This window comes from Lagopus leucura, unplaced genomic scaffold (genome assembly GCF_019238085.1).
Source record: "Lagopus leucura isolate 7727_CA_CO unplaced genomic scaffold, USGS_WTPT01 Super-Scaffold_1, whole genome shotgun sequence".
Classification (NCBI taxonomy): domain Eukaryota; kingdom Metazoa; phylum Chordata; class Aves; order Galliformes; family Phasianidae; genus Lagopus; species Lagopus leucura.
The window spans coordinates 14,316,417-14,329,862 of NW_024962250.1; the positions used below are offsets into that span (position 1 = coordinate 14,316,417).

At 44.9% G+C, this 13,446-nt stretch overlaps 1 protein-coding gene across 9 annotated transcripts in view; it reads left to right on the top strand.

The window, feature by feature from the left end:
* The window catches only part of MEIS2 (Meis homeobox 2), a 169,258-nt gene that overhangs the window by 2,226 nt on the left and 153,586 nt on the right, over positions 1-13,446 (top strand). For all 9 annotated transcript variants that reach the window (XM_042871397.1, XM_042871378.1, XM_042871370.1 and 6 more), the window contains exons 2-6: positions 602-834; positions 2,155-2,296; positions 2,490-2,540; positions 3,157-3,207; positions 3,987-4,136. In XM_042871397.1, coding sequence (XP_042727331.1) covers positions 629-834; positions 2,155-2,296; positions 2,490-2,540; positions 3,157-3,207; positions 3,987-4,136 — 600 coding nt within the window. In that variant the 5' untranslated portion in view covers positions 602-628. The remainder of the gene's footprint in view (positions 1-601; positions 835-2,154; positions 2,297-2,489; positions 2,541-3,156; positions 3,208-3,986; positions 4,137-13,446) is intronic.

The following is a 13,446-nucleotide window of genomic DNA, read 5'->3' on the forward strand; positions in this document are numbered from 1 at the left end:
TTTTTTTTTTTTTTTTTTTTTTTTTTTTTTTTTTTTTTTGTCTCTGGCTTTGACAAGACAAGGGGAATTGCTGCTAAATAATGTTTCTGGTAACTTTCCGATTATTTCCCCCTTTACCTCCCGCCCCCTCCGATGCACCCTACCTCTGCTCTCCCCTTCCCGGCGCTGATTTATTTCTCGAGCCGCTTCGGATTCTGCTTCTTTATTCCTTCATATGGGTTTTTTTTTTCTCCTTCCTTCCTAACGCGGAGCGGCTCTGGCTTCTCCCCTCGCTTCCTTCCTTCCCCGCGACCCGGCCGGGCTGCCCCCGCCGCGGGCGGCCCCGCACCCCGCACCCCAGCGCTCTCCCCTCTCTCTCCTTCTCGCACTCCGCGCCCCGCTCAGCCCCCCCGGCTCCTCTCCGGGCCGATCCCTCCGCACGTTCCCTTCTCTCCGTTACGGCTGTTCCCGGGTTGTTGTGCTCTGCTGGCGCCTGGCCGGGTGCTCCACTCTCTTCTGACTTTTGTTGTTGTTGTTTGTTTGTTTTTTTTTTATCCCCCCCTCCTCCCCCCCTCCCTTCCCCTCTTTCTCCCTCTCTCTTTCTTCCGGCCCGCGCTGACAGTACGATGAGCTACCCCACTACGGCGGGATGGACGGCGTAGGGGTGCCGGCGTCCATGTACGGGGACCCGCACGCCCCCCGGCCGATCCCCCCGGTGCACCACCTCAACCATGGGCCGCCGCTACATGCCGGACAGCACTACGGCGCCCACGCCCCGCACCCCAACGTCATGCCGGCCAGCATGGGCTCCGCTGTCAACGACGCTCTGAAGCGGGACAAGGATGCGATCTACGGGTAGGCACAGCAGGGCCCGGGCCGGCAGCGGGAGGGCAGCGCGGAGCGGCGCCGGGGGAGCGCCCCGGGGCCGGAGTGGCGCGGAGGGGGGCGCGGAGCCGGGGCCCGGCTGCGGTGGCAGCGCCCCGGGAGGCGGCTGCGGGGCACCGCGCGAGGAAGGCCCCGGGGGTGCTGCCCTGGTTGATTTTTTTTTTTTTTGCCCCCTGCTTTGTTTTTTCTTTCTCTTCTTCTCTTTTCTTTTTCTTTTTTTCTTTTTTTCTTTTTTCTTTTTTTTTTTTTTTTTTTTTTTTTTTTTTTTTTTTTTTTTTTTTTTGTGAGGTTGTTTTTGTCTCGCTCCGAAGGCCAGGGCAGCACTTCAGGCTCGCGGTGTTCTGAGTTTGGGTGGAAGAAGTGTAGTGTTGGTGCTTTACTCCGTGCCACAATACTGTGCTGTAAATAAAGGGCTGCTCTGATCACGGGCGAAACAGGAGAGATTCGCTGCCCACGAGCTGTTCTTTCCCGAGAACGGAGCATTGAGCATTGGTGGCAGCGTGGAGCTCTGTGTGGAGCAGAGAAAGGGTGCGGGGAGGAAGAGCAGTGCGGCCTCGTGCGCTGCCGGGGGGCACCGAGTACTCCCTTTTTAAAAGAAACCCCCAATTATCCCGAAGGAGAGAGTGCGATGCGCGGTGGAGTGTGGGCCTTGCTCAGACCCAAACAAGAGAGCACACCAGCCGAGTCCTCATGCTCAGCACGCAGATCAGATATTTTTTCCTGACTGCACCAACTATGGGAAAATATTCGGCGAAGCGCTGCCGCCCCCTGCCCCCTCCCCGCGCCCTGCTCGGACACTGCTGTTTGGCCCCGGGTGCTGCGAGGCCAGGGAACTTCAGTGCAGTGCTACTAGCAGGCCCCTTGCGAAAATAAAATCCCGTTCCGAGCGGTTCGCAGTTTGCCTGCCCGCGGTGCGCCCTGTAGGTCATAGCTGGAGAGGAGGGCTGGGAACTCCGCGTTTCGCGTTATTTTAAACCGCGGTGCAGAGAGGAGGTTCCCGGGAGAGGAGCGAGGCGCTGGGCCGGGCACTCTGTCCGCGGGGGCTGCACAGGGGATGCGTTGGGGCTTTCGCGGTTGCCGAAAGAAACAAGACCCCAAACCCGCAAAAACCACGTTTTTATTTCAAAATGGGCTTCTGCCCCGCTCCTCCCGAAGCGATATTGGGAGTCTGCAGAGCGTGTCCGCGTGTCCGTGCGTGTCCGTGCGTTTCCAAATTACTTGTTGATCAGAGCTCTTCTTCCCCCCTCTCCCCCACCCCCCTCCCGCCCTTTGTGTGCCACTGCCCGGTAGGCACCCGCTGTTTCCCCTCCTCGCCCTGGTCTTTGAGAAGTGCGAGCTGGCGACCTGCACGCCCCGGGAGCCCGGCGTGGCCGGCGGGGACGTCTGCTCCTCCGACTCCTTCAACGAGGACATCGCCGTCTTCGCCAAGCAGGTCCGGCACCGCTCCCCCCGGGGCCCCCCTCGGTGGGGGCGGGAGGGGGCGGCGGGTGCCCTCCGGGCCGGGTCCTCACCCCGTGCCCGATGGAAGGGGCCGTGGATGAGGATCGGGGGGAGGCTGCAAAGAGGGGATCCCTAGGGCTGGAGGAAGAAGCCACAACCCACGCCGCTTTTCCTTCTTCTCGTAGGTCCGCGCTGAAAAACCACTTTTTTCTTCAAACCCAGAGTTGGACAATTTGGTAAGGCCTCACCCCTGCGCCCGCCGTCCTCCGCCCGCCCCTAGTCCCGGACAGCGCCCACCGAGCGGGACAGGAGGCGGCCGGGCCGGGAGGGCTTCCCGCCTCCCTGAGGGGTTCCGAGGGCCGCGCTCGGGGCGAGCCGGGGCAAACGCTCCGGCCCTGGCGTGCCGCGAAGCGGGCTTAGAAGCCGCGGGAAGCCAAAGTGAAGGAAATAACTGCTTAAGAAGAGGGAGCTGGAGATTTCTAGCGTTAATTCTTTTGCTAATGTGAACGATTTCAATATTCAAAGTGCCTAAATCCTCTTGTAAAGAAGACGCCAAACTATTCATCTCCCTCCTCCCCTTTCTTCCCCGGGCGGTGGGGGGGTGAGAGCGTGTGTTCGGCCCTCCGCGGCCCCTCCTAGAGCAGAGGAAGAGTCTCTGCTTCACCCCTCACCCCGAATCAATCTGATAGAAACCGAGTACTCGGGATAAAGCTGATTCATATCGCTCAGGCGTGACGAGATTGGTTGAGATCCATGGGAATGACCACCGCCCTGACAACTCCCCCAACACCTTTGGGGTCGCACCCCCGAGCTCCTCTCTCTCACCTAACCCCTGCTCCAACTCTCTTGCAGATGATCCAAGCAATACAAGTACTAAGGTTCCACCTCCTGGAGTTAGAGAAGGTAAGAGGCACTGGGATTGGTGCAGGCCGTACCCTGTCCCGGCCCTGGACCGAGCGGGCACACAGCCGGGAGTGAGGGAGTGCTGGGTGACACCATAACCTGTGCCACCGGAGCATGTGACACCGGCAGCCATGCCCAGCCCGGCCCGGCATTTTTTTGTTCTGTGTAATTTCAACCGAGTCATTAAATCTATACATTATTAAACCCGTGACATCCTCCTTACCCCTTCTCTCGGCAGAAGCTCTTTTCCTGACTCGGAAACGCTATGTTTAACCAAAAGAGAAATGCAAGCCCTCCCGCTTCCCTCCCGCTCCGCCAGGCGCATTAACCCCAAACGAGCAGTAAATGTTTGGAGGAGGCAGGGGGCCCTGCATGGTGCGGGAGGGGCTGTGCCTGCGCCGGGAGCGCCTTTCCCAGAACCTCGCCAGCTCTCCCCGGACTGACCGGGCCCGTTCCCAGCCCCACGGTCCTGAGCTCGTAGCTGGCCCGGCCCGGAATTACCGCCGGACTGCGGCTCCTTCCGCTGGGGGAGAGGCACATCGGGTTTGCCCCGCACGCTGGGCTGAGCACACTATCTCTCTGTAACTTGTTGCTGCGGCAAGTCTCAGGAGAATAATATGCGCTGCAACAATTTCTCTATTGTTTCCTTGCCTTCAACTATTGTGCCCCTTAATTAGAGTTACTCGTGGAGGAGCTCAGAGTGTGTTCTTGCTCCCAAAAAGAGCTGCAATCCGATAGCTTGCCCTTACTGATGCTATCACTCCTGTTGCTGCTTTCAGGTTCACGAATTGTGCGATAACTTCTGCCATCGGTACATTAGTTGTTTGAAAGGAAAAATGCCAATAGACCTCGTTATCGATGAAAGGGATGGCAGCTCCAAGTCAGACCATGAGGAACTCTCAGGATCTTCCACAAATTTAGCCGACCATGTAAGTCCTTCTGATTTATTCATGGCACTTTCTGACACTTTCAAGTTGTTCAGAGGACTGGTCCCTGGTTTCATTGTCTGTGGCTGTTGTTTGTTGGTACTGTTTCCACCTTTAGTAAGGTTGGATCCCATCTTCAGGCCTTCCCTCTCAGTTTCTAAAGTTGTAAAAATGCGAAACTTGCCTTCTGTTTCCAACCGCGAGTCTGCAGTGGTTGGTAAAGTTTGCTGGCCCAGGCGACTCGGGAAGGCAGCAAACTGTTTGGTGTGGTTATCCGTGCTTTTTGTCCTTCTTTGCCATCTCTGTAGTCTATGCAGCAACACAGGAAAACAGAGAGAAGAAAGTTAGGAAGAAAGTTTGCTGCTCTCCTCCCCCCTCCCCTCTGGCGGGGATGACAAGTGATGAGAATTATTGGCAATACTACATTGCATTAAAGAAGAGGGTTAGCATATGAGAGTTTCCAATGCTTGTGCTTTAGAGCAGCTTATTGTCAGAATATGGACTTATTGCCAAACGCCTGAAGCATCTTCATAATAAAAGACAGTAACCTTGATGAAGCAATTATTAACAATGTATTACAGAAAGCTGGAGAGAACGATGATGGAGTAACTGTAGGTTAGTGGTTGATTTTAACACTTGCGGAGTTGGTGAATTCATGCTATGTGTGTAGGACTGAAGTTGGTGTGCGTGGTGAGCAGAGAGCCTTTGTTTTTCCGGGATGGGAGCAGCTCTGGTGACACTCAGGAACACGGAGAGGAAGAGAGACCTCGGGATGTGCAGGGAAAGATTGCAGCTGGTACCGCAGAGAGGGAGTGGAGAGCTCTGGTTAAAAAGAGTGGGTGTGAACTCTGGTTTATTTATAGGAAACGCATCCCTAGGGGGGAAAGGGGGTTTACGCAGTTTTAGATTCAATTGAACTCATAATCTAAATGATACAGTCTAATATTTTAGCAGTTGAAATATTAATTTAACACCCGGTGTGAAGTTAACCATGCTCTGCACAGACGCCCGCCCTCATTTCCCCGCGTGTTAAGCAGAGCAGCTCTCAGCCCAGGGAGAAGCAGCTTTCCAGGAGCTTTTGTTTCCTTTGAAAACACGTTGTTTGTGTGTGTGTTTGGTAATTGCATTAGACCTGGACTGAAGCTGAATTGGGAGATGATCATAAATTCTCCTAAACACCCCTCTCCTGGTATTGCTTAGTTCCAGAGCCCTGGAAATATTTTTGAAGCCAAGACTTAGCTTTCATTTTCTCATTTGTGTGAGGTAAACATTGCAGAACAAGATTCCTATGATGCTGTGCATTTGAAATCTATTATTTTGAGGGGAAAAATGTATACACAGTGGTCCCTGAAAGTTTCTCCGCTTGTCAGTTATCTCACATGTAGATAATAAAGTCTATGAGGCATGACACTGTTTCAAAAATATTTGTTTTATGGCATTTTACAACCCTAAATGCGCGTGCATAAGTATTATGGAGGAGTAGGAGAAAAGAAATTAGAGTGAGTGGCACCATGAAAGCTATAGGGTCATTGTGTATAATTCAGAGCAATAGAAGGAAAAAAAAAAAAAAAAAACTCCATGTTTTTCTAGTACGGTTTCTTTACAAGAGTGTGTTTCAAGTGGAAGTGTAGAAATGGAGCATGCTTATGTTTATATTGAGGAGATTAGATAAACTAGCCTGTTTAGGGTTCTGGCAGATGGCGAATGCTCAAGCCAATTTGCAGTGCTCCATTATAATATTTAAATTCACACACAATGATAGGACAGGGGTGGAAGGGGTTAGCATTTTGATAATTTGATAACCATTATCTTCCCTAAGAAGAATCTCCTTCTATTTTTTGTGGCCCAAAAAGCAAACTCAAATAAATATGACAACCCATTTATCTTACACCCGTTAGGGTTTACCACTTCATTGGGTATTATAATTTAAAGCCTTTTATTTCCTGGAGATTTGAGCTATAACATTTTTACTTTAGCCCCCTGCTATTTGTTTTGAAAGGAAGCAATAATTTGTGCAACCAGAACACCAACTGGGAAATGAAGAGTTGTATCACATAGTTACATTTTATTCATGCGTTTTGGGAAATGTGTCTCCTTACTGGATTTTTTTTTTTTTTTTTTTAATATATTAGCTTGTTTTCTCAACAAAACTTTAACACTGTTTTACAGCTTGGTCAAACTACTGTTTATGTACACATTGGTGTTTACATTGTACAAGGCTGCAGCAGGAAGAAATCTTTTGTTTGTAAAGTAGGAAAAGCTTTAAAAATTGCTAATATAAACATGCATGACTATCAAAAAGCATGCTATCATTTGCAAGCATCTACCTGAAAATGTAATAGTTCAAGCATGCAAATTTGTCCAATTTGACTCTCCAGGTTTATTTTTTCATTTGCTTTGATATGCATATTTAATATATAGCCCCAGGCTAGATCTCATTTGGTGAAAGTTGGTGCAGGGGTGATGATGAGCCACTTCAGAGGGACAGAGACAGCATGTTGTTTCCTCTGTTTTATGTATTGGCCCACTATTCTGATCCAGGGGTCTTCCCCTCATGGTTTTATTTGCACATGAAATACCAGGAGCAGCTCCGCTGATTGGCTGTGAATAATGATAGCCAAAAAGCAGTGTAGTTGCATTTGTTGTGTGCCAAGGTTTCTCCTGTGGAGGTGACAGTTTGTGACAGCTGTTTGACACCCCAAAAATCCACACACCTCTGTTCTTATTAAGCGGTATAAAGCTACATCCTGTGTGTGTGTTTTCTGTGTGTGCAAGGGCTGGCAGCAGTGACAGTGGCAGAGTGGAACCGACACCTAATGCAGCTCTCATTTTCGTTCCTTGGCTAGACCTGAAAATTGCCATAAGTAACAAAAAGAGCGATGGGATTAGCCGATATTTACCACAGCACTTCAACTGGGATGCTGAGATATAACGCTTCCCCTTTCAAAATCTGCTGCTGTATTATTTATATGACTTAGCTGGAAACCAAAAGCAAAATCAACAAAGGAATGAACTCTTCAGAGGTATACCTGTGCTGGAAAGAGGAGACATCTGTACGTGGTTGTGCTGTATGTGTTTGGCAATAAATGTGTACATTGAATTTTGTTTTAGTGCGCTATTAACTGTTATGTAATACAGTAAGTGTAAGGGGTCCGGGGACTTAGAAGATCAAATAGTGTAGCTCTGGCCACAAGAAGCTGAAACTTTTGTTATTACTCTGCTGTGTTTAGTAAATATAACAGCCCATAATTAGTGTTTGAATTTTTAACACCCTCGTATTTTTTTTATTGCTCTGAGGTATTAGCTGTAGATGGGAAGAAGGTAATTACAGCTATGCCCTGGCTGAACCAGATCAGTAAGGAAAGAAAAAATGGAAAGAAACCTTTCCAGCTGCAATTCGAGTCAAGTCTCCCAATACAGACAATTTATTATTGTTCAATATAAACATGCTGGGCCCTATCCCACATTCTGCGTTCAGCCTAAAAGATCTGTTGAGATTGCCAACAAATCTCATTTTTCTTTTCTTTCCAGCTATTCAAATCTGGAAAAAAGTGATGCCTGTAAAATTTGGGATTTAAAAAACTTTTTTTTTTTTTTCCCAGCCCCCCCAGCATAAATTATAGTTTGTACTTTAGTTCTATTTCTTTTGTACCTGATCTCACCTGATGCCATACAATTTTTCCTTTAGCACAGTCTACTTTGAAGCCTAGAAATTTTCCTGTAGAAATTTATGGCTCTCCTTCCTCTGGCTTTCATGGGAGCAGGATTCGGGCCTCAGTCTTCTTGATATTTGTTTATAAGTTATAGTCAATTTGCAGCTGAGAGGTAATAATATACAGATCATCATTCATAAAATATAATTAAAAATGGATAGAAATATACATACGTCTCATTTTTTATAAAAGGACTGTTGACAGGTCAGAAATCTGATGCCTTAGCTGTAGAAGAGAAATATTAGTCAGAGTATTAAACCTTTCAGCTCTCACATGAGGAGATACGTATATTTTGTACTTTTGGACATACAGACATTTTGTGTTTCTTTCACATTTCTTATTGAAGAATGGCCTGTGCAAATTTCTAATGTCTGCTTGCAGACGAGAAAAAATAAAAATCAGTTCCAGCTATATAATTAAACCTTTTGGTAGGGTCTGACTGAGGAAATTGCTGCTGGGCTGGTGCTGCGCTCCTCAGGCACGCAGCCCTGGCGGACCTGGGTGGGAATGCTGAGCAGACCCCAGAGGTGCCCTTCCTGTCTGTAGTGGGTCAGAAGGGAAACCAGGGAGCTCACTGCAAAGAAGAAGAAGGACAAACTTTTTTCTTTCATAACCAAATTTCTCAGTGCGTGGTTTAGGACTTAGGATGTCACTTAGGCCCCTTGGTCCTGAAAGACTGACGGGCATCAGGAAGTTTTTGAGACAACACAGAACATCATGTACTTGCTCTTTTTGATGGGCACTGCTGAGACAAGTTACCAGGCATCTCACAATCGAATATTTTAATTTTAATTCGGGTTCTCTCTATTTGAAATGACATTGTAGTTCATCATCTATTTGATGCCGGTGTACCCTCTTTGGTTTGAGTTGTCTATCATTCTAGATGAAGTGTAACCACACAGAACGATGTAGAAGGACAATTAAAAAAAACAACAAAAACCTGATTTTTCAAGTCTCACTTCTTTACATACAGGTGGATTATATGTCTGATTTCAATCTGAACTGAAAAATACAAAGCATGTAGTTTTAAGAGCGTTGCCACATTGTAGGAGTGCCAAAAATTCCTCTAGACAACTTTACTCAAATGCGAAGCCAAGGGACAAGAATGTCAAAATTAAAAATTGTACACGTGTAGATATGTACAGAAATATCTGATGGAACACAATACATTCTGTTTTGTTTCACTTGTGCAATTCACATACAATTTAGTTATTAAATCACACTGAATACACACCTGTAGGAAAACATACCTTGGTAATATCAGGAGAAGCCTTTAAAAAAAAAACATACGCAATTTTCCACAGCCCATTTACTTATTGAGAGTTCCTTTATGTAACAAGTTTATTTTTGCCTCGTTCCACAGCAGCCTTTAAGATATCATCCTGTCCATCTGAAACACATACACAAGTGCACACGCACAAACGCACATGCATGTATGCATAGGGGTTCTTACGCCTGGTGTAGCATGCCATCTTTTGATACACTGTGGTACAGAGGGATAGATTTTTGTGGCATTGGTCACACCAGTAATTCCACCGTTGTTTACAGGCGTTGCTTGTAAGAAGAAAGTGGGCAGGATTTGGCTTGTATTTAGTGAGGAGAATGCCACCTATGTCAGTAGTTCTGTTCAGGTTTGTGTTTGAAAAATTAATTTACAAAAGCAACCTCCAGACCTTCGATTCCACCCCTGTTAACAGAGAGTCCTACAGATATTGCAGTTTCTTTCAGGAAAGCAAGTCATGCTTTATTTGTTCACACAAGATAAATGGTTTTGTCCATTTCATCTGATAAAATTTAAGGCCCTGATCCCGTCATGGCTGTGTACTCCAAATGCTGGTTAACGTCTGTGAGCCAATTTCTGCTCAACGTACTCACATGGATATCAGCTGGCCTGATTGATCTGACTTCCAGTTACAAATAAGAAGCAAATTCCTTATGGTTAATTGAGTCTTTAATATCGCCATAAAAAACACTGTGAGATCAGAATCAGCTGCAGAGGGACTGTGTACACTCCCACAAATTTTGCCAGACTTTGCCCAGTGGTGATTCTGGGCATGCAAAGTAACAATTGCAATTTGGCTGAAGGTTGTCCTCTATCAAATCTCCCTGTTACAACACCTCTGTTCAAGAAATCCTGCAGCAATTAAAAAACTCATACAGTTTCCACCAGATCTGCAGAATTAACTAAAGTGTAATGCACCAGACTGCTCTGTATACCAAGACACTCTTGTCCTTTCTGCTGCTCTTTTCTAGATTTAGCAAAATTCAGTAATGGTGATAAATCAATTTTATTTTATTTATTATTTTTTTAAACTTCCAAGGGAAAAAACACTGGTAAAATTATGTTTTCTAGGGAAAGCTGTGTGTGTAAATGAGAAACAGTGGATAGCAGTAGAGTGATCTCCTGTGGCCCTGCTAGTACAAGCTTTCCCCATATTGTCTCCTGCTTTTATATTAATTACAACTTGCATTATCAGCTGTGAGTCTGTAGCCCAGCAAATAGAAAATACTGCCCCTGGAGACCTAGCTTCTTGTATCTATTTTCCATCTCTTTCTATTGTGCTCTGCTCAGTATTCACTGCTTTTCTCTTGATAACACTGCTCTTTAACACAATTAGGTAAGAGCAAGAGGAGCATCATATTTGACTCCCAGTTATTAAAACTATTGGGAATAGACATGTGTGCTGTTTACCTTCTGTGGTACAAGTCATTAGTTTAGGTCATATGTGTGTGAACGTTTCATCGTGTACAGGCAAACACAAAACAGGTGATTGTATTTTAGCAAGTATCATGCATGCTCTTTGGTATGTTTCTGTAAAGCATATTACTAAACCTTGCAGAAAGATATGAGAAGCTATGCAAATAGTTTGTATAATTCATGTTATCTATTTGTTTTTCTCTTCTTTACAATACAATAACTTAATACAAATTTCATGGGAAAAATGAAATAGAAAATTAGAATTATTACTGAAGGGCTTTGTATCAGGATGGATTTCTCCAAATTATACTGATAAAACGAATCTAGTGAAGCACACTTTAGGTCTCTCATTGTTTTTTTGTTTCGTTTTCTTGATGATGATGTACATATAAATACTTGTAATCAGGCATTTGGCGAGGAAGTTTTCTTGAGGGATGAAAAGTTGGAAACAGTTTAGGGCAAGAAAGACACTGCACAATGATTCTAGTCCAATGAAAAAGAATTCTGTCATTTTTATGAGGCTGTAAACTCCACCCCGAGAGTTATTCATCATTTTTAAAATAATATTAGAACGTAGCTGCTTCCCTTGCTTTTAGACTCTTCCAAAATTCTACCGTTGTCTCTTGTAAATACTCCAGCTAACTACTTCTATTTTTCAAGAAAATTCTGCCAAATTGCTTCCTCGAGAAAACTATGTTGCAAAAAATATATTAAATTTCCAATCAGTCCACCCTGTCTTTCCAAAACCGAATGTACAAACTGAGGTCAGGAACAACTCAGCCTGGTAGGGACAGCAAGAGTTTTCAGCTGCAGGAAGTCTTATTTATTGAGCCTTTCCAAATCAGCACATTTCTGAAACATAAAGGCTGGTCTAAGCTTTTGAAATACTCTATGATAGGTTTTGGATGGCATTTGCCTTAAAACATAACTGAGGTGTTACCAGTTAATTATTGTAATTTTCTTATGTGTGATAAGGAGCTCCAACAGCAGCCAGCTTAAGAGAGCCTGCAGTGCATAAAATTAACATAACTCACTGTGTTCCCTGAAAAGTTTAGCCTAGGTGAACATGTTGCAATTATTACATTTTCTAAAAGAAGGTTCCAGCCTGGTGTTGTTGGAGAGCTAAACTCATGCTATGCTATTGTTTCTTTTCTTTTTCATGTATTTCTTCTAGCTCTTTATCTGATTACCATCCGGCAAACAGCTGACACTAAGAGGCTGCAGAGGGCTGAAGAGCTCCTGTCTGCTGTTTGCCTTCAGCTTGAAGCTATTTGAGTGGCTTCCTAACTCAGAGATAAAAAGAGAAGCTCATAGGCACAACTGTGTTTTAATCGAGGCTGTAAAGAGACTTACTCAGTTTTTGCATTTTATTTCCATCTGAACTTTTTGGGAACCTTATTTCAACTGTGATTTTTATTTTTTTTTATTTTTTTTTAATAACATCTGGGCTTCCTGAACTTTCAAGCCTTCTCACTGTTCTTTTTCTGCATCTTCCCACCTGATTCTGTAAAATGATGGTAAAGCTTTTGTATTTTCTGAAATGAAATTGTGGGGGCTTACAGCATTAATAAGAATTCCAGAGACCTAATTAATTTAACAACAAGGAATAAAATATTTCATTGTGGTTATTACTATTTTTCTCTTGTGGGTCTATGTGAGAGAAGGAGATTGGTCTCACAGGTTTTGAAAGGGTGGTGGTTTTATACCGTAAATGCTATTGTGCTGTCAGTTGTGCTGATAGGTGAGGTGAATTTAAGATCGTGGACTGTCATCTGATCTGCTTATATCTTCCTGCTCTGGAGCCCCATACGTGCGTGCATGTGTGTGTTTGTGTAAGGTGAAGGGGGATTTGGATCCTTCTCACCCTTTGGTCACCTGGAGCTTTATTCAGAGCCTTTTGAAGTCATAGGCTCTTCCCTTTGTCTCTGCTGTGATCTGGGTCAGGCCCATTAGATTTATGTTACTGGGTTTTGCTGCAAGACGTTCTTTGGCAGTTCTATTTTATATTGCTATAGAGCATGTGGTACTAATCAGTACTAGGAGATTACTTTGAGATGTTTCATTATATATTTGGGGACCTGATTCCAATCACACTTACACTGAATTTTACAATGGGTAAATCAGATGATTTTGTTGAACTTATTCCTACTGCATATTGGGGTAGATGAGGTCAGAATTCGTCCCACTCAAATAATTTAACAAAACTTGTCAATTGCTGCTTTGGGGCTCTCCTTATGTTTTAATAGCCCAATGTTATTTCATAAGGCACAATTTGTATGCAGTCAGACCTAACAAACAATTTTTTTTTTTTCTTTTGGGGGGGGGGACGGGGTTAGCTTTTGGAGGTTGAGAGGGATTTGTTGTTTGCTTTGGTTTTGGATTATTATAACACGCTTGATTTAAGTTGTCACATGCAGGTGACAAGTAATGCAGGTCCAGCCCCTAGTCTGATCTGTTTCATGTGTTCTTGTTCTCCTTTTCTGCCAGAGGAAATTCCATCTCTTGCCTGCCTTCATGTGGTGCTGATAAAGCTCTTCCTGTACAGTAGAATTCCTGTTTTCCTTTAAGCAACAGCAGGGTATTGGGAATGATCAGGAAAGGGGAGGAGGACAGGAGGAGAATACACTCAACAAAGTAGCGCTAAACTGTAACATTAACTTTTCCTCACTTATCCCTTTAAATAGCAGCTCCTCACTTCAGGAAAGCCAATACTCAATAAATTAGAAAGCTATCATGAATGATGTGAATAAAGTACAGTGGTTGAGGACTTACTTAGCCAAGTTTTACGAACTCTGTATGTCTGTCTTCTGTATTCTCTTTTGTCGTGTTTTGTGCATAGTAATATGGAAAGAATTACATAAAAATCGCTATACGTGTTATTTTAGGTAATTACCTGGTGGTT